This window comes from Cherax quadricarinatus, chromosome 68 (assembly GCF_038502225.1).
Source record: "Cherax quadricarinatus isolate ZL_2023a chromosome 68, ASM3850222v1, whole genome shotgun sequence".
Classification (NCBI taxonomy): Eukaryota; Metazoa; Arthropoda; class Malacostraca; order Decapoda; family Parastacidae; genus Cherax; species Cherax quadricarinatus.
The window spans coordinates 16,764,386-16,787,434 of NC_091359.1; the positions used below are offsets into that span (position 1 = coordinate 16,764,386).

At 41.5% G+C, this 23,049-nt stretch overlaps 1 protein-coding gene across 1 annotated transcript in view; it reads right to left on the reverse strand.

Annotated features, from left to right (window-relative positions):
- LOC128697676 (serine/arginine-rich splicing factor 4-like) overlaps nucleotides 1-21,061 on the reverse strand; it is a 27,379-nt gene extending 6,318 nt beyond the window's left edge. Inside the window, exons 1-4 of the mRNA XM_053789502.2 lie at nucleotides 20,894-21,061; nucleotides 11,932-12,114; nucleotides 8,784-8,907; nucleotides 3,697-4,215 (exon numbers count right to left, since the gene is read on the reverse strand). Of these exons, the coding sequence (XP_053645477.2) occupies nucleotides 3,697-4,215; nucleotides 8,784-8,907; nucleotides 11,932-12,114; nucleotides 20,894-21,061 (994 nt within the window). The remainder of the gene's footprint in view (nucleotides 1-3,696; nucleotides 4,216-8,783; nucleotides 8,908-11,931; nucleotides 12,115-20,893) is intronic.
- Nucleotides 21,062-23,049: the final 1,988 nt, after the last annotated feature.

A 23,049-nucleotide genomic window follows, 5' to 3' on the forward strand; every position in this document is an offset into this window, starting at 1 on the left:
CTAGGTACCCACAAGGGAGCTAGGTGCCCACAAGGGAGCTAGGTACCCACAAGGGAGCTAGGTACCCACAAGGGAGCTAGGTGCCCGCAAGGGAGCTAGGTGCCCACAAGGGAGCTAGGTGCCCACAAGGGAGCTAGGTGCCCACAAGGGAGCTAGGTACCCACAAGGGAGCTAGGTGCCCACAAGGGAGCTTGGTGCCCACAGAGGGAGAGCAAGAACACACGTCGTCGTAAGCTCCTCTCTGAAAATGGTATAAAATACCGACAAGCTGATGATTAAGACACATGTGCAGCAGTTGGGTATCGTTATTGTTGAAACAAATAAACGCCTCACCTACACAAGGGGTCACCATACTTTTGACCATCAGGGCCACATCGTATATGTAACACATTTTCGAGGGCGAAAGAAAAAACAACAGTCTTACAGATAAATTTAAATCAGGATGATACGATTCAGAACAAAAGAGAAATGTGACAATAACAATTACGAAGAAACAATACCGTGGTTACACTCAAAAATGATATGTGAGTAAAAATGTCAAACATAAACCAATGTTTGACAGTATAATCAGTAACTGAACTGCAGATGAGATAAGCTGCCACAAGATTACTTGGAATAATGGGACTGTTTTTTTTTTTTTTTTAAATAATGTTGAACTGAGGTTTCAAACTTGAGCTAATTATTAGAATGAACTTCCAATATTCATCAGATAAATTTGTGATATTTGGACTTGACATACCTCATTTTTGAAAATGTTCGTTCACAAAGGTACGTTGTACCAAAAATTGATACGAATTCACAAGTAAATTTGCAAGCAAATCGCTTCAAATTTGGAAACTGTTCAGACTGTCAAGATTTTTAAATTTGGATCAGATTTCCCTCTTTATACTATTCTTTCATCATTTCATCTGACTGGAGATCAGTAATTTCCATTTGAAACTGACTTGGGAATGTTCCAACATTGCAATCAAATGTATTTTGAAACAGCTTTATTTCACCAGTTTTTCCATCAAAATCAGAAAATTGTTTCTGAAATTGTTTTGCAAGTTATTAATGATTTCTGTTGCAAATGAAGAAGGAAATTCTGCTTCACTTTCTTCATGAAATTTTTCACAACATGAGAAACGAACCAAGTTAGAAACTTTCACTTGTCCTTCATATAATATCAACTTTGCCCTGAATGCTTTGACATGTGTGAATAGATCACAAATCAAATTTGTTTCCCCTTGCAACTTCAGATTCAGTTGATTCATATGGTTTGTCCCGTCTGCAAAAAAATGTCAGTATCCAAAGCCAGTCAGCGTTTGATAAAAGTGGTTCGGATCGATTCTTCTCTCTGAGAAATGAGTATCCGCGCACGCAGCTTACACATCGAGGTCCGGTGGTCGATCCCCGGTACAGGTGGAAGCATTAGGACGTGTTTCCTTAAGGCACCTGCTGCCTATCTTCACCCATCAATAAAATAGATACCTGGGTGTTAGTCGACTGGTGTGGGTCGCATCCTGGGGACAAAACTGACTTAATTTGCCCGAAATGCTCTGAATAATAATAGGCTTTCTATATAGGAGTGTATTGATGTCAGCTAGGCCTGTATACCTTGTATATGTACTTTCATAAATAAAGATTATTATTAATCAATTTCCTTTCTGATCTGAAAGAACCGTGATAGAACTTTGCCACAACTAAGCCATCGAACTGCTGTATAACAAGTCAACCAACTCGGAATCAGTTGCTTTCAGAAAATCACGAAACTGGCGATGATTAAGCCGTGAGATCGAATGAAAATCACTGTTGAAACAGCAGGTTTCAGAACGCAAGACATATCTACATATTTTCCTTACAGTGCTTGCTGGTGGATAACACAGTGCAGAAACATGGACTTTGAGAATCCACCATCCTCACAAGTTTTTGTAATTTGTCCAACCAAACCTTTCTTCACCCCAGACATGTTCTTTCCTCCATCATTTGTCACACATTGAGGTTTATCCCACTCCAGGTTATGTTCTAATACCGTTTTTTTTTTTTTTTGGGGGGGGGGAATTCTTTGAAGATGTATTTTCTGGTTCTAGTGTTGTGTATGCTATGTACTGATGCTAATTCTTGTGTGACGGATGGATACTAGAAGTTGTGATATGTCACATCATTTGATGTGACACATCACATCTCAAGTGCGAGAGAATAAAACTGAAAATTTCGTGCTTTGTCTGCAATTTGATTAAATATATTGCTTCCTGCATCCTCAATTCTACGAGCAACAGTATATGGCGCAAGACAGGGAGGATTTTGAACAGATTTGCTTTTCCTGTGCATGACTCTCCCACTGCTTCCATCATACACTCTTTGATCAGATCTCTATCAGTGAATAATGGTTTTCCTCTTTCAGTTAATGCATAAGCTACTTTGTAACTGGTCCTGGTTAAAGCTTCATTTTCAGGATCTCTTCTGCGTAAAAATCCTTGTTGGGAAAGCAACCTGCGTTGCACTGATTCAAAGTTTTCCGAACGTTGTGTTGCTGTGAATAGAGAATAACTTGGTTTATATTTGGTCTTATAGTGCCAACGTACGTTGTTTTCCTCAAAACTGCAACAGTTTCGTGGCATACGACAAACAAGGTCTGCTGGTACAAAGGAATACTTTAATGCCCATTCTTCATTAAACAGGCAGCACTACTCTGCACTGTTCTTTTCCATTTTCTTTCCATAACTGAAGGGTATATCTGAAAAATGAAAAGATTAGAACAAATTTTTACATATAAACTGTGGCGGCCCGTATGTGGCCCCGGGCCACAGTTTGGAGACCCCTGGCCTGCACAGTAGGCTTTTTTCAGTCAAATACAAAGGAAACACGTGAAGTAGTAAAATAAAGATGATGTAATCAGTCCACCAACCTTGAGGTGGTCAGTCCCTCAAGCTGAGGGACTGACCACATCAGCTTCTATCTCTCCAAGGTTGATGGACTGATTACATCATCTTCATTTCACTACTATACCTGCTGCCTCTGTATCTGACTGAAGAAGCCTACTGTGCACGCGAAACGTTTCAACAAAATACCCAACTGTTGCACAAGTGTCTTAATCATCCACCTGTTATATTCTCTGTAGCACGACACTCTTCAAGCATATGACAAATCAGATTCACTGCCCAGGTTTCCACTGCTTGAGAGAGTAGTTAGTACAGGGTCTCCTGACACTTCTACCCTTACACACCCCTCTCTATGTCTCTTCCTTATACCCATGCCTCATCTATTTTTTTTCCCCACCCAAAGTTACTCCCATAACCTTTCATCACTTATAAGTGAATCATCACTAGCAGACCCATAAATTAAAAGCTGTGTCAAAAGACTGCACTAGACTCCTAATTTAATATAATTACGTATTATTTATGTAAAAGCCTCACTCGTGTGGATCATTCAACGAAAAGTATAGTGGAAGCTCGATCCTCCGACCACTAAACGCGGCCAGGTCTCTGACCAGTCTGTTAGTAATCGCACTTCCTAAATGAACCGACTCGTCAGAAGACTGTACAAGACTCCTTAATCACCAACAGCCTCGTCACTAGCTTATCAGACTTCTAAATGATCAGCTATCATTCTCTTCCTGTGGTTAAGCCCAATTACCTCCAATTCCTCAAGACCTGCATGACTTGCGGCTTTAGCGCTTCCCGATGAGGCCAATGATAATATTGGAGAAAATCTTACCTGCTATTTTTTCATCTACTGTGTCCTCGCGCGCGTCGCTAGGTTCCTGTTTCTTCTTACTTTCAGTTTTTGTCTTCGTTACCTTTGGCGTCTTCATGTTGCCTTCCTTTCTTTGCTTTTTTCTTCCCTCGTCTCTATTTTTCTGCTTTGTCATTTTGCTTCTTCCTCCGTGTACGCTCTTTTGACTTGGATCAGGTTTCTGACCTCTTGCAGTTTTCCGTAAGCTACCTCCATGTTTTTTCCCAGCATTAATTTGTTTACCTTCAAGCTTATCAATTTCTTCGTTTCTTAACCGTTTATTCTTATTCTTCCCGGTTTTGCTTGCAGCTCTATTTCTCAACTCCTTTCCATCTCTGTCTCTCGATTTTCCCTTCACATTTGCGAGGTTCCGTGTGTTGTGTTGTGGTGTCCTCCAAGAAGGTCGTCTGCCAGCGTGGTTTACCCTGGCTCCGTCTGGCTCACCTGCCGCTCCTGCTGCTTTCTTCTTATGCAGAACTCGTAATCTCTCACCGCCTTTACCTGTAACATCAATAATAACGGTGATGACGACATTACTACCATCACCACTACTGCTGCTGTTATTACTGCTGCTGCTGTTACTACTACTAACTCTGCTAGTAGTGATCTACTACTACTACTGCTACTACTACTACTACTACTACTACTACTACTATTGCTGCTTCTGCTACTAATAACTCTGCTACTAGTGCTACTACTACTACTATTGCTGCTGCTACTACTACTGTTGCTGCTGCTGTTGCTATCACTACACTGGTAATACTATTACTACACTGCTGCTACTATTACTACACTGTTGCTACTACTATTACTACACTGCTGCTACTACTACTACTACTACTACTACTACTACACTGCTGCTGCTGCTACTACCACTACACTGCTGCTGCTACTACTACTACCACTACTACACTGCTGCTTCTGCTACTATTACTAAACTGCTGCTACTACTACTACTACAACAACTACTACAACAACTACTACTACTACTACTACTACTACTACACTACTGCTGCTACTACTACCACTACACTGCTAATGCTACTACTACTACCACTACTACACTGCTGCTTCTGCTACTATTACTACACTGCTGCTGCTACTACTACGACTACACTGCTGCTGCTACTACTACTATGACTGCTACACTGCTGCTTCTGCTACTATTACTACACTGCTGCTACTACTACTACTACTACTACTACTACTACTACTACTACTACTACTACACTGCTGCTGCTGCTGCTACTACTACGACTACACTGCTGCTGCTACTACTACTACGACTACTACACTGCTGCTTCTGGTACTATTACTACACTGCTACTATTACTACTACTACTACACTGCTACTACTACTACTACACTGCTGCTACTACTACTACTACTACTACTACTACTACTACACTGCTGCTGCTACTACTACTACTACTACTACTACTACACTGCTGCTGCTACTAGTGTAGTTTTTTTATTATTTTCAACCACTTAGTGTAATAACTGAAGGATATAATAGTGTTTACATAAGGTAGTGTAAATGTGTAGTGTTGATGTTACTTTTAAAAGATGCTAAGCCACAGAAGAATCAACATCCCTTATAATTTATTCTTTTTTTATGGTAATCAGTTAAGTAAAACGTACTTCTTATAATGTTGAAAAGAAATTAATATTCCAATAATGAAAGTGTAGTACATACATGGAAGTGTTATTAATTGAAAAGATGTATTGTGTACGACAACGCAGGAGAGCAACGAAAATGGCGGAGTTATACCGATCGGACCGGGAATTTATGGAGAATTAATCTCATTTAATCTGAGCCAAGAGAAATAGTATCGACTAATATAGCGTCCTATATAATAAGTGAATTTAACGTGTATCTGGGAGGGTTCAGATACAAAGTGAAACTTACCAAAATAAGGATGAAACAATGGAAACATGAACTGTTGCTGGGGAGTCTACATTGTCCACCATATGTATCATCGAATATATGTATCATTGAATATATGTATCATCGAATATATGTATAATCGAATATATGTATCATCGAATATATGTATCATCGAATATATGTATCATCGAATATATGTATAATCGAATATATGTATCATCGAATATATGTATCATCTAATATATGTATCATCGAATATATGTGTGGAAAATATATAGTATATTTTCCGAAAATAGTGTATTGGTATGTAAATTAATAAAATATATTGTATTTAATAAAAAAAATTATAAAAAATGGGAAGCCTGCGCCTGCGCAGACGAGACTCGCCATTGTTTTTTGAATTGAGTAACAAACGTTAGTTAATATTGGGAAGAATTTTCGTGCTCTAGAGGTTAAAATTGGGCTGACACCTCTCAAATAGGAGCCGAAATTGATGGATGTGCAGTCCTGCATAACTTGAGATATCAGGCGACTGGACAAGACAGCTCCAGGAACCTCAGATAGGTCTTATGTTGTAACTCTGGCCAGTGTTATTTTCATGTATAGACAGTGAGGTTTTCTGAGTATGATACACATTAATCTCCAGTCAAATTGGTGAGTGATATTAAGATATTCTCCTGTTATGTAAATTGTATATATATAATCGTTTATTAATTTTAATATACAATCCACAAATTTATATATTTACCAGAATTCCTGGTGATACATATTTCATTGGTAATTAATAGGTCTAGAGCAACTTGTGGATAAGACAGTGGTGGGTATCGAAGGGGGACATTTTTGCGACCTAGGTGTCCCAAATTCCTACCTGTCTATGTAACTGATAAATAATAATTATCTTTGTTATCATTTACTGTTATGTACATGATGAGTTACATTCAGATAAATGCAATTTTCCACAATATGTATTATCGAATATATGTATCATTGAATATATGTATCATCGAATATATGTATCATCGAATATATGTATCATCGAATATATGTATCATCGAATATATGTATCATCGAATATATAATGTACACCTAGTGTGAATTAAATTTCAATACAGGTAATGTATTCATTGGCCAATATTAGTTGCCTACAGATAGGGAGGCGTTAGGATGTATCACCAACATCATAATTTGGAGAGTAATATTTAAATATCCTTCATATTCTCTCTCTCTCTCTCTCTCTCTCTCTATATATATATATATATATATATATATATATATATATATATATATATATATATATATATATATATATATATATATATATATATATATATATATATATATATATATATATATATACAGTCCACAACCAAATTTAATACAGCCAGTGTTACTGGCTGGAATATTTTGTTTAAAATTCTAGAACAATATGTTCAAATAATTTAAGGTCCGATTGTGTGAGTTTGGGGAGGTGAGGTGGGCATCGCAGGAGGGACAGTGTTGTGACCCACGGTTGCTAAAGTCACACCTGTCTCCGAGGTACAACTAGTAGCAGTAACTAATCTGTTTTAGATGTGTCAGAGTTCACCTCTGTTATGTGTGTGAAATGTTAATTCAGGATTGTACCTATGAAATTCACTCAATATAATTTCTCACAGCTACACTGCTGCCAGACAGCTACAGCTACAGCTGCTGCTGCTGCTGCTGCTGCTGCTGCTGCTGCTGCTGCTGCTGCTGCTGCTGCTGCTGCTGCTGCTGCTGCTGCTGCTGTTGCTGCTGCTGCTGTTGCTGCTGCTGCTGCTGCTGCTGCTGCTGCTGCTGCTGCTGCTGCTGCTGCTGCTGCTGCTGCTGCTGCTGCTGCTGCTGCTGCTGCTGCTCCAATGGAAGTAAGTCACTATTGTCTGAATTTTTGTGGGTTATCTCAGGTTCTCTACACATATGCTGCTATGTATGATAATTTATGTAACTGTATTTGTGTATAGCTGAATAAACTTAATTACAGCTGTTGCGGCTACAACAACTACTGCTGCTGCTATTGCTACACCTGTTGCGCCTACTACTGCTACTGCTGCTAGAAATAGTATTACTAATACTGCTTCTACATTTCTGCTAGTACTGGAAGTAAGTCACTGACCTTCTTTTTGGGTTATCTTGGGTAATTTACACATGCTATGTATGATAATTTGTGTAACTATTTATGTGCATCTATGCCTGAATAAACTTACTACTACTACTACTAATAACAATAATAGAATTACACTGCTTCCACATTACTACTAGTACTACTACTACTAGAAATAGTACTATTAACACTGAATCCACATTACTAATAATATTACTACTACAACTAGAAATAGTATTACTAACGCTGCATCTACAATATTACTACTTATAATAATTTATCCACTGTTTATATTGCTGAAATTATAGTGGAGTTCTTGGTTAAAATATTAGATAGGTGGGTGAAATCGGCATATGATAGGAATAACTGTGGTATATCAGACATTATATCTTAGTTCTTTGAACATACAATGAAAGAGATATACGTAGATTACTGGAAACATTCAGTGATTTGATGAAAGGTTGCTGAAATTGAATGTAAATAGAAGTGAAGAATTGACGGAGAGAATAATCGCAACTGTATCTTTGAAATTATGGTGAAGTTCGTGTAAATAGTTTTGAGAGTTTTCACCCTCACGTCCCTGGGTTTCAAAACCTGGGGTGTGATTGAAAAAAAAAATGAGGAATCGAAGTGGGAGTAGAATAAAACAGGGAAGAGAAGCATCTGGCGCAATGGCAGTCCTCATTACGAAAAGTATTTAATTTATTGGAGACGGATTAGTACGCACAGTCGGGAGAAGCCACAGACTTGCGTAAATTCTGCTAGCACCTCCACTGTTCTTGTGTTGTTATGTGTTGGTGAACTCACCAGATGAATGACCTTGTTATTGTTTGCAGTATCAACTAGCCACTATTGGATTGTTGTTTGATGGATCTACTGTATCATGTCAGTGTAACTTTGTAGATGGTCCAAGTCGGACCGAAACGTCGTCATAAGCTTCTCTCTCCTATGTGCAGGTTATTTGTGTATTAGGTCACTGTTAATTTGCATGTATCAGCCACTGACCAGTTGTAGCGAGTCACCATTTACACACCTATGATAATTTAGTATTCAGTATCTCACCTTTCGCACAGCAGATTTCCTGGTTGGGACATATCCCTGGCAGGACGTCCGAGCAGCGTGCGTCGGCGTCCACACACCGACCTTCTATCTTCTCACAAGATGTATCTCTATCTTCGTTACGCTCCTGTATGTAACAAAGACTCATACATATGGGTACAGCAAGATCTATGGAGGGATTCAAGCATATGCCTTTGGGGTGGATTTTTTTTTTTTTTTTTGAGACGGGGCTGATAAAAATGTGCCCTGATTTTTTTTATAGTGTCTTAATTTATATATAAGCACAATATAAAACATAAAATATCACGGAAGTTACGCTATGTAACTAACATATGCTAAAATGATTTGTGATATAGCAAATTAAATAAATTAATCCAACTTAAACGTAAATAATTTAACCAATTATGAGAGAATCTGCTCTGAACAAGTTAGATTTGTCTTCAAAGTGTTCGCTTTATGCCCTGAAAACGTTACATTTCATAGCCTAGGAAGGTCTGCTTTTTCTCTACATTCTTTCTACCACTTCCCGTCCCCTTCCGCCTCAAACGCCTATTTATTCACAAAACCTGTAGACCGAATTTGAGTTTTAGAAGTGGCAAGTACGATCCATTAACTTTTAAAAGTGGTTGTGAATGTTTGGGTTCTGAGAAACATTGGAACAAAATACTGGTGCATTTCTGGTAAGACAGAACTTGTGATACATGTACTAAATGTGTTTTCTTTTTTTTTACGTCTATTTTCCTGATGGTTATCCTTAGTCACCACAAATTCGTTTATCCGATATCGTGAATTTTAGTGCTTATTCAGTTAATGAAAATTTACTTTGCGAATATTTAGTGAAATACAATCAGTTCGTCGTGTGATGCTGTCGCCAGAAAGTTGATATAAAAATTATTCATTGAGAAATTGGATTGGGCAAATGTTTTGTTAGTGGGATGAATTGTAAACGACCTGCCTAGTATGGGCCAGCAGGCCTCCTGCAGTGTTCCTCCTTTCTTATGTTCTTATGTTCTTAAATAGAAAAATATCATATACAGTTGTAAGCAATGGCAGGTCAGTAGCACAGCTGATGTGATCCTGTTTCAGGTACACTTGTGCTGCCACCTAGCTTAACACTGGAGGTGCACCTGAGTACCTTGGTAGTGTGTGCCTGTCTGAGAAATTTGAGAACGCGATTCAGGAACCTTTAATATGTGTCGTTGAGGCTCGTATATACGACGTTAGAACTGGTAGTGTGCGTAGTGGAGCCCTTACCTGAGAAACATGGAGGCCCTACCTGAGAAACATGGAGACCCCACCTGAGAAACATGGAGGCCCCACCTGAGAAACATGGAGGCCCCACCTGAGAAACATGGGGGTCCCACCTGAGAAACATGGAAGCCCCATCTGAGAAACATGGGGGTCCCACCTGAGAAACATGGAGGCCCCACCTGAGAAACATGGGGGTCCTACCTGAGAAACATGGAGGCCCCACCTGAGATACATGGAGGCACCATCTGAGATACATGGAGGCACCATCTGAGATACATGGAGGCACCATCTGAGATACATGGAGGCACCACCTGAGATACATGGAGGCCCCACCTGAGAAACATGGGGGTCCTACCTGAGATACATGGAGGCCCCACCTGAGATACATGGAGGCCCCACCTGAGATACATGGAGGCCCCACCTGAGATACATGGAGGCCCCACCTGAGATACATGGAGGCCCCACCTGAGATACATGGAGGCCCCACCTGAGATACATGGAGGCCCCACCTGAGATACATGGAGGCACCACCTGAGATACATGGAGGCCCCACCTGAGATACATGGAGGCACCACCTGAGATACATGGAGGCACCACCTGAGATACATGGAGGCCCCACCTGAGATACATGGAGGCCCCACCTGAGATACATGGAGGCACCACCTGAGATACATGGAGGCCCCACCTGAGATACATGGAGGCACCACCTGAGATACATGGAGGCCCCACCTGAGATACATGGAGGCACCACCTGAGATACATGGAGGCACCACCTGAGAAACATGGAGGCCCCACCTGAGAAACACGGAGCCCCACCTCAGAAACATAAGGGCTCCACCTGAGAAACATGGAAGCCCTACCTGAGAAACATGGAGGCCCCACCTGAGAAACATGGAGGTCCCAACTGAGAAACATGGAGGCCCCACCTGAGAAACATGGAGGCCCCATCTGGGAAACATGGAGGCACTACCTGAGAAACCTGGAGGCACTACCTGAGAAACCTGGAGGCCCCACCTGAGAAAAATGGTGGGGGCTAAGAGGAATGAAAAACGAAGAAAGATTAAGCAAACTACAGTAAAGTATACAAGAAGAAAGAGAGGAGACTCAGAGAGAAGACATGAATGTGAAGAACCAGATACACTGAGAACATGACACAGGGCAGTATAGATAAAAATTTAAAATTTAGCGTCACGGTGAAAGTGATCTGGATAAGAAAGTGATGGAAGCAAATTTCATATACTATATTCAGAATATGCATGGTAAAGCTCATGAGGCCTGGACTAGATTATAACTACAGAAGTAGCTGAGAGGCGGAGCTACTCACCTCACCTCCCCCACACAGTTTAAATTTGAAACAACAGTTGTTTTTCACTGTAATTAAGATAAATTGCAGTGATGGGTACCATGACATGTAAACAAGAATAATAGTATGATGCTGTGGTTTGGATGAGTGTTGGCTACCATACATTGATGGCTCTTGATCCAGCAAACTGGAGCTTCGTTACCCCTTTCCTCAAATCGAACCTAATTACCTTCCGTTTCCCAGGCCTTGCACGATCCTTACGGTGTTTGTTCTTCTCACAATTATAATAATACACCATGTGTTATCTGGAGAAGACCCGGGCCGGAAATACCGGCAAATCTCTTACTAACGAACTACACCATGTGTATATGTTTTAAACGTTGCAGACGGAGCACCACCAGCATAACTGCTGTTGTAACTACAGACACTGCAGACGGAGCACCACCAGCATACAGTAATTGCTCTTGTAACGACGAACACTCAAGACAGGAAACAACCAACATAACTTTGCTGTTGTAACTAAAATTACTGAAGGAAGAATGGGAGCGTTGCTCCTATAACTACAAAAGTACATCTACAAATAGAGAATTACTGTACCTTGGCTAGGACGACAGTAATAAGGAAACACACCAGCAGCCAAATCTTCATCATCTTCCTGTCAGTGAACACCACAGGTAAGGCTGAGCTTGATTCTCGTATACAGTCTGCTAGGCATCTGCTACCAGATAACCAACGGGCGACCTCGTCTCGTCCGCAATGTGTTCGTTCTGGGCGATAAACCTGACGCAGGAAGTAACAGGTGTAGGAAAACATTGTAATATTTGATTAGAATACCTGATTGCTGGAACACCTGTCTGTATGTTAATATTTCTTGTATTTAAATATTGTTACACGTGGCTTACCATTCTTTTTACTATTGGGTAACCAAGGGCGAGGTAGTGTGGTTCGCGGTTAACCACCCAGTTACTGGCCAGACCAGTCTTACCTAACCTGACTGGCAGAGTGACGGAAGCAGTTCTTGCTTGATAAATATTAAAGAAACTTGCAGAGGTATGCCAGTTGTATAACCAGGAACATTAATTAACGTGTATGTATTTATTCTGTACATGTATTTGTATTTTTATTTTTTTTATTATCACACCGGCCGATTCCCACCAAGGCAGGGTGGCCCGAAAAAGAAAAACTTTCACCATCATTCACTCCATCACTGTCTTGCCAGAAGGGTGCTTTACACTACAGTTTTTAAACTGCAACATTAACACCCCTCCTTCAGAGTGCAGGCACTGTACTTCCCATCTCCAGGACTCAAGTCCGGCCTGCCGGTTTCCCTGAATCCCTTCATAAATGTTACTTTGCTCACACTCCAACAGCACGTCAAGTATTAAAAACCATTTGTCTCCATTCACTCCTATCAAACACGCTCAAGCATGCCTGCTGGAAGTCCAAGCCCCTCGCACACAAAACCTCCTTTACCCCCTCCCTCCAACCCTTCCTAGGCCGACCCCTACCCCGCCTTCCTTCCACTACAGACTGATACACTCTTGAAGTCATTCTGTTTCGCTCCATTCTCTCTACATGTCCGAACCACCTCAACAACCCTTCCTCAGCCCTCTGGACAACAGTTTTGGTAATCCCGCACCTCCTCCTAACTTCCAAACTACGAATTCTCTGCATTATATTCACACCACACATTGCCCTCAGACATGACATCTCCACTGCCTCCAGCCTTCTCCTCGCTGCAACATTCATCACCCACGCTTCACACCCATATAAGAGCGTTGGTAAAACTATACTCTCATACATTCCCCTCTTTGCCTCCAAGGACAAAGTTCTTTGTCTCCACAGACTCCTAAGTGCACCACTCACTCTTTTTCCCTCATCAATTCTATGATTCACCTCATCTTTCATAGACCCATCCGCTGACACGTCCACTCCCAAATATCTGAATACGTTCACCTCCTCCATACTCTCTCCCTCCAATCTGATATTCAATCTTTCATCACCTAATCTTTTTGTTATCCTCATAACCTTACTCTTTCCTGTATTCACCTTTAATTTTCTTCTTTTGCACACCCTACCAAATTCATCCACCAATCTCTGCAACTTCTCTTCAGAATCTCCCAAGAGCACAGTGTCATCAGCAAAGAGCAGCTGTGACAACTCCCACTTTGTGTGTGATTCTTTATCTTTTAACTCCACGCCTCTTGCCAAGACCCTCGCATTTACTTCTCTTACAACCCCATCTATAAATATATTAAACAACCACGGTGACATCACACATCCTTGTCTAAGGCCTACTTTTACTGGGAAAAAATTTCCCTCTTTCCTACATACTCTAACTTGAGCCTCACTATCCTCGTAAAAACTCTTCACTGCTTTCAGTAACCTACCTCCTACACCATACACTTGCAACATCTGCCACATTGCCCCCCTATCCACCCTGTCATACGCCTTTTCCAAATCCATAAATGCCACAAAGACCTCTTTAGCCTTATCTAAATACTGTTCACTTATATGTTTCACTGTAAACACCTGGTCCACACACCCCCTACCTTTCCTAAAGCCTCCTTGTTCATCTGCTATCCTATTCTCCGTCTTACTCTTAATTCTTTCAATTATAACTCTACCATACACTTTACCAGGTACACTCAACAGACTTATCCCCCTATAATTTTTGCACTCTCTTTTATCCCCTTTGCCTTTATACAAAGGAACTATGCATGCTCTCTGCCAATCCCTAGGTACCTTACCCTCTTCCATACATTTATTAAACAATTGCACCAACCACTCCAAAACTATATCCCCACCTGCTTTTAACATTTCTATCTTTATCCCATCAATCCCGGCTGCCTTACCCCCTTTCATTTTACCTACTGCCTCACGAACTTCCCCCACACTCACAACTGGCTCTTCCTCACTCCTACAAGATGTTATTCCTCCTTGCCCTATACACGAAATCACAGCTTCCCTATCTTCATCAACATTTAACAATTCCTCAAAATATTCCTTCCATCTTCCCAATACCTCTAACTCTCCATTTAATAACTCTCCTCTCCTATTTTTAACTGACAAATCCATTTGTTCTCTAGGCTTTCTTAACTTGTTAATCTCACTCCAAAACTTTTTCTTATTTTCAACAAAATTTGTTGATAACATCTCACCCACTCTCTCATTTGCTCTCTTTTTACATTGCTTCACCACTCTCTTAACCTCTCTCTTTTTCTCCATATACTCTTCCCTCCTTGCATCACTTCTACTTTGTAAAAACTTCTCATATGCTAACTTTTTCTCCCTTACTACTCTCTTTACATCATCATTCCACCAATCGCTCCTCTTCCCTCCTGCACCCACTTTCCTGTAACCACAAACTTCTGCTGAACACTCTAACACTACATTTTTAAACCTACCCCATACCTCTTCGACCCCATTGCCTATGCTCTCATTAGCCCATCTATCCTCCAATAGCTGTTTATATCTTACCCTAACTGCCTCCTCTTTTAGTTTATAAACCTTCACCTCTCTCTTCCCTGATGCTTCTATTCTCCTTGTATCCCATCTACCTTTTACTCTCAGTGTAGCTACAACTAGAAAGTGATCTGATATATCTGTGGCCCCTCTATAAACATGTACATCCTGAAGTCTACTCAACAGTCTTTTATCTACCAATACATAATCCAACAAACTACTGTCATTTCGCCCTACATCATATCGTGTATACTTATTTATCCTCTTTTTCTTAAAATATGTATTACCTATAACTAAACCCCTTTCTATACAAAGTTCAATCAAAGGGCTCCCATTATCATTTACACCTGGCACCCCAAACTTACCTACCACACCCTCTCTAAAAGTTTCTCCTACTTTAGCATTCAAGTCCCCTACCACAATTACTCTCTCACTTGGTTCAAAGGCTCCTATACATTCACTTAACATCTCCCAAAATCTCTCTCTCTCCTCTGCATTCCTCTCTTCTCCAGGTGCATACACGCTTATTATGACCCACTTCTCGCATCCAACCTTTACTTTAATCCACATAATTCTTGAATTTACACATTCATATTCTCTTTTCTCCTTCCATAACTGATCATTTAACATTACTGCTACCCCTTCCTTTGCTCTAACTCTCTCAGATACTCCAGATTTAATCCCATTTATTTCCCCCCACTGAAACTCTCCTACCCCCTTCAGCTTTGTTTCGCTTAGGGCCAGGACATCCAACTTCTTTTCATTCATAACATCAGCAATCATCTGTTTCTTGTCATCCGCACTACATCCACGCACATTTAAGCAACCCAGTTTTATAAAGTTTTTCTTATATATATATAAATTATATATATATATATATATTAATATATATATAAATATATATATATATATATATACATAAACACTGATCTCTGGCTGAAGGAGACTCGAACCTACGAACCTTGGAACAAGGTACGCAGTGCTTTACCAATCTACCCACACTGGACCAATACCTTGGAGTCCAGCTTGCGCTAGACTTTGATCCAAGGCAGCCAGCTTTCAGGGAGAAGGCTTACAGCTTTTCATCTCATCCCCTGCATGCATCAGCCTCACTAGAGATATTAACAATGCAAGGAATTCGCTCTTGTGATTTCCTTGCATGTATATATATATATATATATATATATATATATATATATATATATATATATATATATATATATATATATATATATATATATATATATATATATATATATTTATATATATATATATATATATAGGGTTAATCTCTGATGCAAATTGTGGGACACAAAGGCTTCAGGGAAGAATATTTGAATCTCTTCCTGAAGCCATTTGAATATTAAACTTCCCCTACAACCCCATCTTTTCATTTTTTTACCAATAGGTATATTTTATTACATAATATGGTACAGAAGACTTAAGAGATACATAGATATAAAGATGGCATATACAGTACATGAGGTATGAGAGATACATGTCTAGTACATATTGTTACGTGTTTATCATTGATTACATTGTGAAAATCTCATCCAGCTCCTCAGAGCTGAGGCGCGTGCCCAAAATACAGCAGGCATTACCCCTCTGAACAGCAGCGCTGAGTCGCTGAAATAGAAAACTAGCTGCCCTGGGATCCCTAGTTACCCTGATAAGTTTTTTGCCTAGCTCCTTAAGGAACTTAGATGAGCCAAGGGTCTATGAGCCTATGGGAACAAACATATAATGATGGGCAAGTTCTCCGTATTTTCTAGACTTTTGGGACTCCGTGAAGCTGGCGGCTGCCCCTCCTTCTTCCTTGGTGTATCGGAGATAGGTATCAGCCAAAGGTAGATGCACATATGTAGTCCCACCCCACTTGATTGCCATCTGTCCAGGCTTGAAGGGTGATACCATCTGGACGCTTTCGGCTGCCATCAGATCTGCATGGTTGGAGTCGCTTCCTTACTGCTGGGCATCCGGCTGTTGTGAGGCTTCTCTTGATAATGTTATTAACCTCCTCATGTCTTGCAATCTTTCCCTCGGATTTACTGCACACAAGACCATGGTACTCAAATCGGTTCGCTGCTTCACTACCACAAATACACCTGTGTTCGGCGAGAATAGGGGCGGCAAGTCGAAGGGCAATACCAGTGGGAACAGCCAACAGAAAGTCCCCTGCATGAGGAGCTCTCACTGCCAGGAGTCGGGCTCTATCCTTCCCTGACACACTCTGAGTAATGTCAAGGCTATATTCTCTACTACTGGGCCATCCCAGTGCGACTGTTTGTAGTTGTTGGGAGGAGCAGGTCTGGTTTCAGAGCTCGTTAGATTATCTCAGATCATGGCTCCGTCAATGAACTTTTGGTCCTGGACTCTAATCTTGTCCCTAAGATGTTCAGGGAGAATCGCTGCTACAAGCCCTCTGGCTGCAACACATGGGGACAGAAAAGCAGGTAGCGCAATCTGTGATGACTTGCAGACACCAATGCCTCCTAGTCTGACTGGAAGTGTAGCTTGATTCCACTGCCCGTCTTCTAGAGTAAGGTTAAGTACTTTAGTAAAAATTGCCTCAGGATACTGTCATATTTGTGCAGTACAGGGTTATCATATGAAGGCGCACATCTTAGGAAATATGTCAACCTGGGCAGACTCGAACACTTTGTGAGAAGGTACAAGGCATCGTGGGTGTCAAGATTGCCTATTCGTTGTTCCATTTTCCTCAACTCTTCCAGTTTCTTTCCGAGAATTGTGTCAATGGCATCGCTTCCCAGAGGTGCTCCAAGCAAGACGCTATTTGTAGGGGCAATGACTGCTGCTCCTGGTAGTTTTGATCTCACTGCATCTATCACTTGTTAACTGACTGAGATGATTTCACATTTGGATGGATTCAGGATGAGACCCATTTCCTGTTCCCGTGTCATCACCTGTGTGAGATCATCTAGGAGGGACTCCTTTGTACATGCTAGTGTGAAGATTGAGACACTTATGCAACATAGGGGAATCTTTATTCAGGAAACGTTTCGCCACACAGTGACTTGTCTCTCCTATTGCCAGCCTTGCCATTTCCCTGGCTGCTCACTTCCTCCTGATTGGCCTCCATCTGGCTAACTAGACGGTAGGAGTGGAGTACGACATGCTGGGTATGGTGCGTGGAAGGTAGTGAACTTGACCGTGGTGGCCTGGTGGGGTTTGAGGGGCTGGGAGGGGAAAACTGCCCTCCTCAGTAGGGGTGCCGCTGGAAGTTGGGTGGGGGAGGTGCAGGTAGTTGGGTGGGGAAGACGCAAGTTGTGGGGTTGGGGTAGCCCAGGGAGAGGGGTGAGGGGAGTACAATACCATTGTTCACACTGTCTTGCAATACACACAACATTATTTGTATATATATATATATATATATATATATATATATATATATATATATATATATATATATATATATATATATATATATATATATATATATATATATATATATATATGTGTGTGTGTGTGTGTGTGTGTGTGTGTGTGTGTGTGTGTGTGTGTGTGTGTGTGTGTGTGTGTGTGTGTGTGTGTGTGTTAGTTAGTTACCATTTTGTCTTAGGCACATGTCGATTAGACACTAGGCCTTTTGTGTGTGTGTGTGTGTGTGTGTGTGTGTGTGTGTGTGTGTGTGTGTATACTCACCTAGTTATACTCACCTAGTTGAGGTTGCAGGGGTCGAGTCCAAGCTCCCGGCCCCGCCTCTTCACTGGTCGCTACTAGGTCACTCTCCCTGAACCTTGAGCTTTATCATACCTCTGCTCAAAGTTATGTATGGATCCCGCCTCCACTACATCGCTCCCCAAACTATTCCACTTCCCGACCACTATGTGGCCTAAGAAATACCTCCCAACATCCCTGCGACTCATCCGTGTCCCCAACTTCCAACTGCGTCCCCCCGTCGCCGCGTCCCATCTCCGGAACATCCAGTCCTTGTCCACCCCGTCAATTCCTCTCAGTATCCTGTATGCCGTTATCATGTCCCCCCCATCCCTCCCGCCCTCCAGCGTCGCCAGGCCGACCTCCCCCAACCCCACCTCGCAGGACACACCCCTCAGCTCCGGGACCAGTCTTGTTGCAAACCCCTGCACCCTCTCTAGTTTCTCTACGTGCCCGGCCAGGTGCGGGTTCCAAACTGGTGCCGCACACTCCAATATGGGCCCAACGTACACAGTGTACAGGATCCTGAACGATTCCCCACTGAGATGTCGGAATGCTGTTCCGAGGTCCGCCAAGCGCCCATATGCTGCAGCAGCCATTTGGTTGATGTGCGCTTCAGGAGATGTGCCTGGTGTTATACTCACCCGAAGATCTTTTTCCTTGAGTGAGGTTTGTAGTCTCTGGCCCCCTAGACTGTACTCCGTCTGCGGTCTTCTTTGCCCTTCCCCAATCTTCATGACTTTGCACTTGGTGGGGTTGAACTCCAGGAGCCAATTGCTGGACCAGGTCTGCAGCCTGTCCAGATCCCTTTGTAGTTCTGCCTGGTCTTCGATCGAATGAATTCCTCTCATCAACTTCACATCAACTGCAAACAGGGACACTTCGGAGTCTATTCATTCCATCATGTCATTCACAAATACCAGAAACAGCACTGGTCCTAGGACTGACCCCTGTGGGACCCCGCTGGTCACAGGTGCCCACTCTGACACCTGGCCACGTACCATGACTCACTGCTGTCTTCCTGACAAGTATTCCCTGATCCATTTTAGTGCCTTCCCTGTTATCCCTGCTCTTGTGTGGAACTGTGTCAAACGCCTTCTTGCAGTCCAAGAAAATGCAATCCACCCATCCCTCTCTCTCTCCTGTCTTACTGCTGTCACCATTTCATAGAACTCAGTAGGTTTGTGTGTGTGTGTGTGTGTGTGTGTGTGTGTGTGTGTGTGTGTGTGTGTGGCGTGTGTGTGTCGTGTGTATGTGTGTGGTGTGTGTGTGTGTGTGTGTGGCGTGTGTGTGTGTGTGGCGTGTGTGTGGCGTGTGTGGTGTGTGTGTGTGTGTGTGTGTGTGTGTGTGTGTGTGTGTGTGTGTGTGTGTGTGTGTGTGTGTGTGTGTGTGTGTGTCTGTGTGTGTGTGTGTGGCGTGTGTGTGTGGCGTGTGTGTGGCGTGTGTGTGGCGTGTGTGTGGCGTGTGTGTGTGGCGTGTGTGTGTGTGTGTGTGTGTGTGTGTGTGTGTGTGTGTGTGTGTGTGTGTGTGTGTGTGTGTGTGTGTGTGTGTGTGTGTGTGTGTGTGCATTATTGTAACCACGAACGAATGGTATTGATCAACAACAACATTGCGCTAGCCAAAAGTTCGAACCCATGTTGTACTGGCCCGTCATAGTGAGTGAGAACCACATGACGCCCTAACCCACAGGACCACACAATCCTACAAGAACCAAGTACCCAGCCAAGCTAGGTGTGTTACTCTTGGTCCGAGGACATACGGAGGTGTGGCAGCTTTCAGGCTAATTTCATTCTCATCCCTATTTGGTGTACTAGCCTACGAGCATTACAAATGCACAAATGTGCATTTGTAATGTAAATGTTTGTCAACAACTATATTTCAAATATGTACTTCATGAAGTTTCTGTATGCCGAGACACTTACAATAGATGAATCAAACATTATCCCTCTGAACTGCAGCACTGGAACAAAAACCTAGCTACTTTGGGATACTTAGTTTCCCTGATGAGTCTCTTTGCCTAGCTCCTTTGAAACTTTAATATGCTTTTCTCACCATGAGCCGAGGGTCTCTGAACCTATGGGAACAAAATGAAGTGATGAATACGTTCACTGAATGTTTGGGGCTTTTGGGAACTTCGAAGCTGGCAGATGTACCTCCTTAATCTCTGCTGTAGTAGAGTATCAGCCATCAATCCAGGTTTGTATGGTAATTGCATCTGGGCACTTTTTGACTGCCTTTTGATTTGCAAAGTTGGGACGGCTCCCTTATTGTTGGGCATTAACACCATAGAACCTAATTATTTCATTTGTATAATCATCACATAATTACATAATTTACATAATTACTGGGGTAGTTATGCGCAGTTGTTTAAGAAAATATAGAGTACTTGAAATGAAAAAGTTTGGGACCCCCTCACCAAGCAGTAAATAGGCAGCGGGGTGTTATCAGACAGACCCTTCACCAAGCAGCAGATAGGTGCCTTGATGTTACCATACTTATAATATTCGCCAGGACTGTGTCCAGACACGGGTTTTAGTCTTTCCAAGACCTGTTTCTTAGGTGTTATCAGAGTTGTGGGCGGCATCTTGGGAGTAGTATATCATAGACAGGCTAGGCCTTGAAATAAGCTGAAGTAGGCTAAAATCTAATCTGTAAATGTAACGGTGTGGGAAAGTCTAGACTGTGGATAGTCTTGCCAGGTAATATTTATGTTACGTGTATCAGTAGCAATATTAACTTTAGTTGCAGCAATATTAACTGTATTAGTAACAATATTGATAGCATAAGTAGCAATTTTAACTGTCGTAGTGGAAATGCTAGCTATAGTAGTTCAATACTAGCTGTATAAATAGCGGTTATAGTTACAGTAGTGCGCTTAGTAATAATTGTGGTATCACTTACAGTAGTATTTTCAATTAAGAGTAGATGCAACAGTTGTTCTGATAGAGTCTGGTGTGAAACGTGTCTTAATTATTATTCTAGACAGATGAACACCTGTTGTAACATCTGTCTAATCCTAGAAAGGCTAGTGAACTTGACGAGGAAGAGAGGTAGGAAATAGAGGGAGAGAAAGAGGGAGAAGTAGGCAGATAAATAAGGGGGGGTTAAATAGAGGAGAGAAGCGAGGAAGATAGAGAGGTAGGAGGAGATAGAGGTAGAGGAGAGGAGGCGATCGAGAGAAGAAGTAGGATGATAAAGGGAGAGGCAAGAGAAGATGGAGGAAAAAGGTAAGAGGTGATAAAGGGAGAATAGAGTGGTAGACGATAGAGGGAAAAGGGTAGGAAAAAAACACGAGGAAAAACGATGGTGGAAGGTGAGAAGTAGGAGATAAGAGGGAAAGAGATAAGAGAGAGAGATGAGGACAGGCGGAGAGCAGGGATTCATCCCAGGTATTATGCTAATGTAAAAATTATGCGTAGGATGAATTTTGCTTACATGAGATCACTGGTTCAGTGCTACACACCTGCTGTCTCTTGTGTCAGCCACCTTGTAGCAGTGGGAAGTTACAGCAGCAGCAATGAGGATCATCCTTGGATATCCATGAATAAGACACCGTCTCAATAAATGTTATAAATGCATATTGTGTCTTATTCACACGTTCATCAGCATATCTTACCTCTGATATAAATGAGGTGCCTATGTTACCAAAATATTAAACATGGAAAAATAAAGAACCCCAATGGAAATAAGTCACTTTGACTTTCTTGGGTTATCCCAGGTCCTCTACACGATAATCTATTTAACTTTATTTATGTATACCTGAATAAACTTACTTAATAATTCCCAATATTAGAGATCGTGTCACTAAAAGAAATGTCCTCATTGGTGTTAATATGCTCAGGCTGATCTATACAAATCCTTGCACAGAAACCATCTTATATTTTTCACCGTAGGTGAAAAATATACATAGCTAAATATTGGGTAATGTAAAAAAATATCGTAACCACATATAAGCTACACTGCCATGTTTTGACACTAAGTACAAGTCACGGTAAAACATTATTTCATTCTCCTCAGCCCGCCTATTTATTTTACGCTGCCTCGCTTTATATATTTAAGTATATAGATTATTATCCTCCAACATGTTGTGACACTACTACTCAGACGTATTTCTTCATCTCTCTGCTACTCATCTGGGTGTTCCTTGTGTTTTCTCATCATGGCGCTTCCCACATTAAACATCGTGGCCTTATCTAGTCATCATATTCCCCACAACATTTACTATGTCATTATCACTGTCTTATAATCCGTTCTTTCAACAACGGGAAACCAACTCTCTCATAGTTTGTAAAGAACATATTTCCCCTCAACTCGGACAGTACGTCTAGAAATTCACTTTGGTTTTTAACTAGCAGGTGAAGGCTTCACACTGGCACTACATACTCGAGAACTGGTCGTACATAGGAGACAAACTATTTTGAACCATTGTTTCTCTATATTTCTAAATGTCACTTATGTTTGCAATGGTTGTCAATGCTGCTGGTCTTATTCTATTTATTTGTACTTTATATATGCATTTCTCATGGATTAATAAAATAGTTTATAACTATGCCAGTTTATTTAGTGAATACA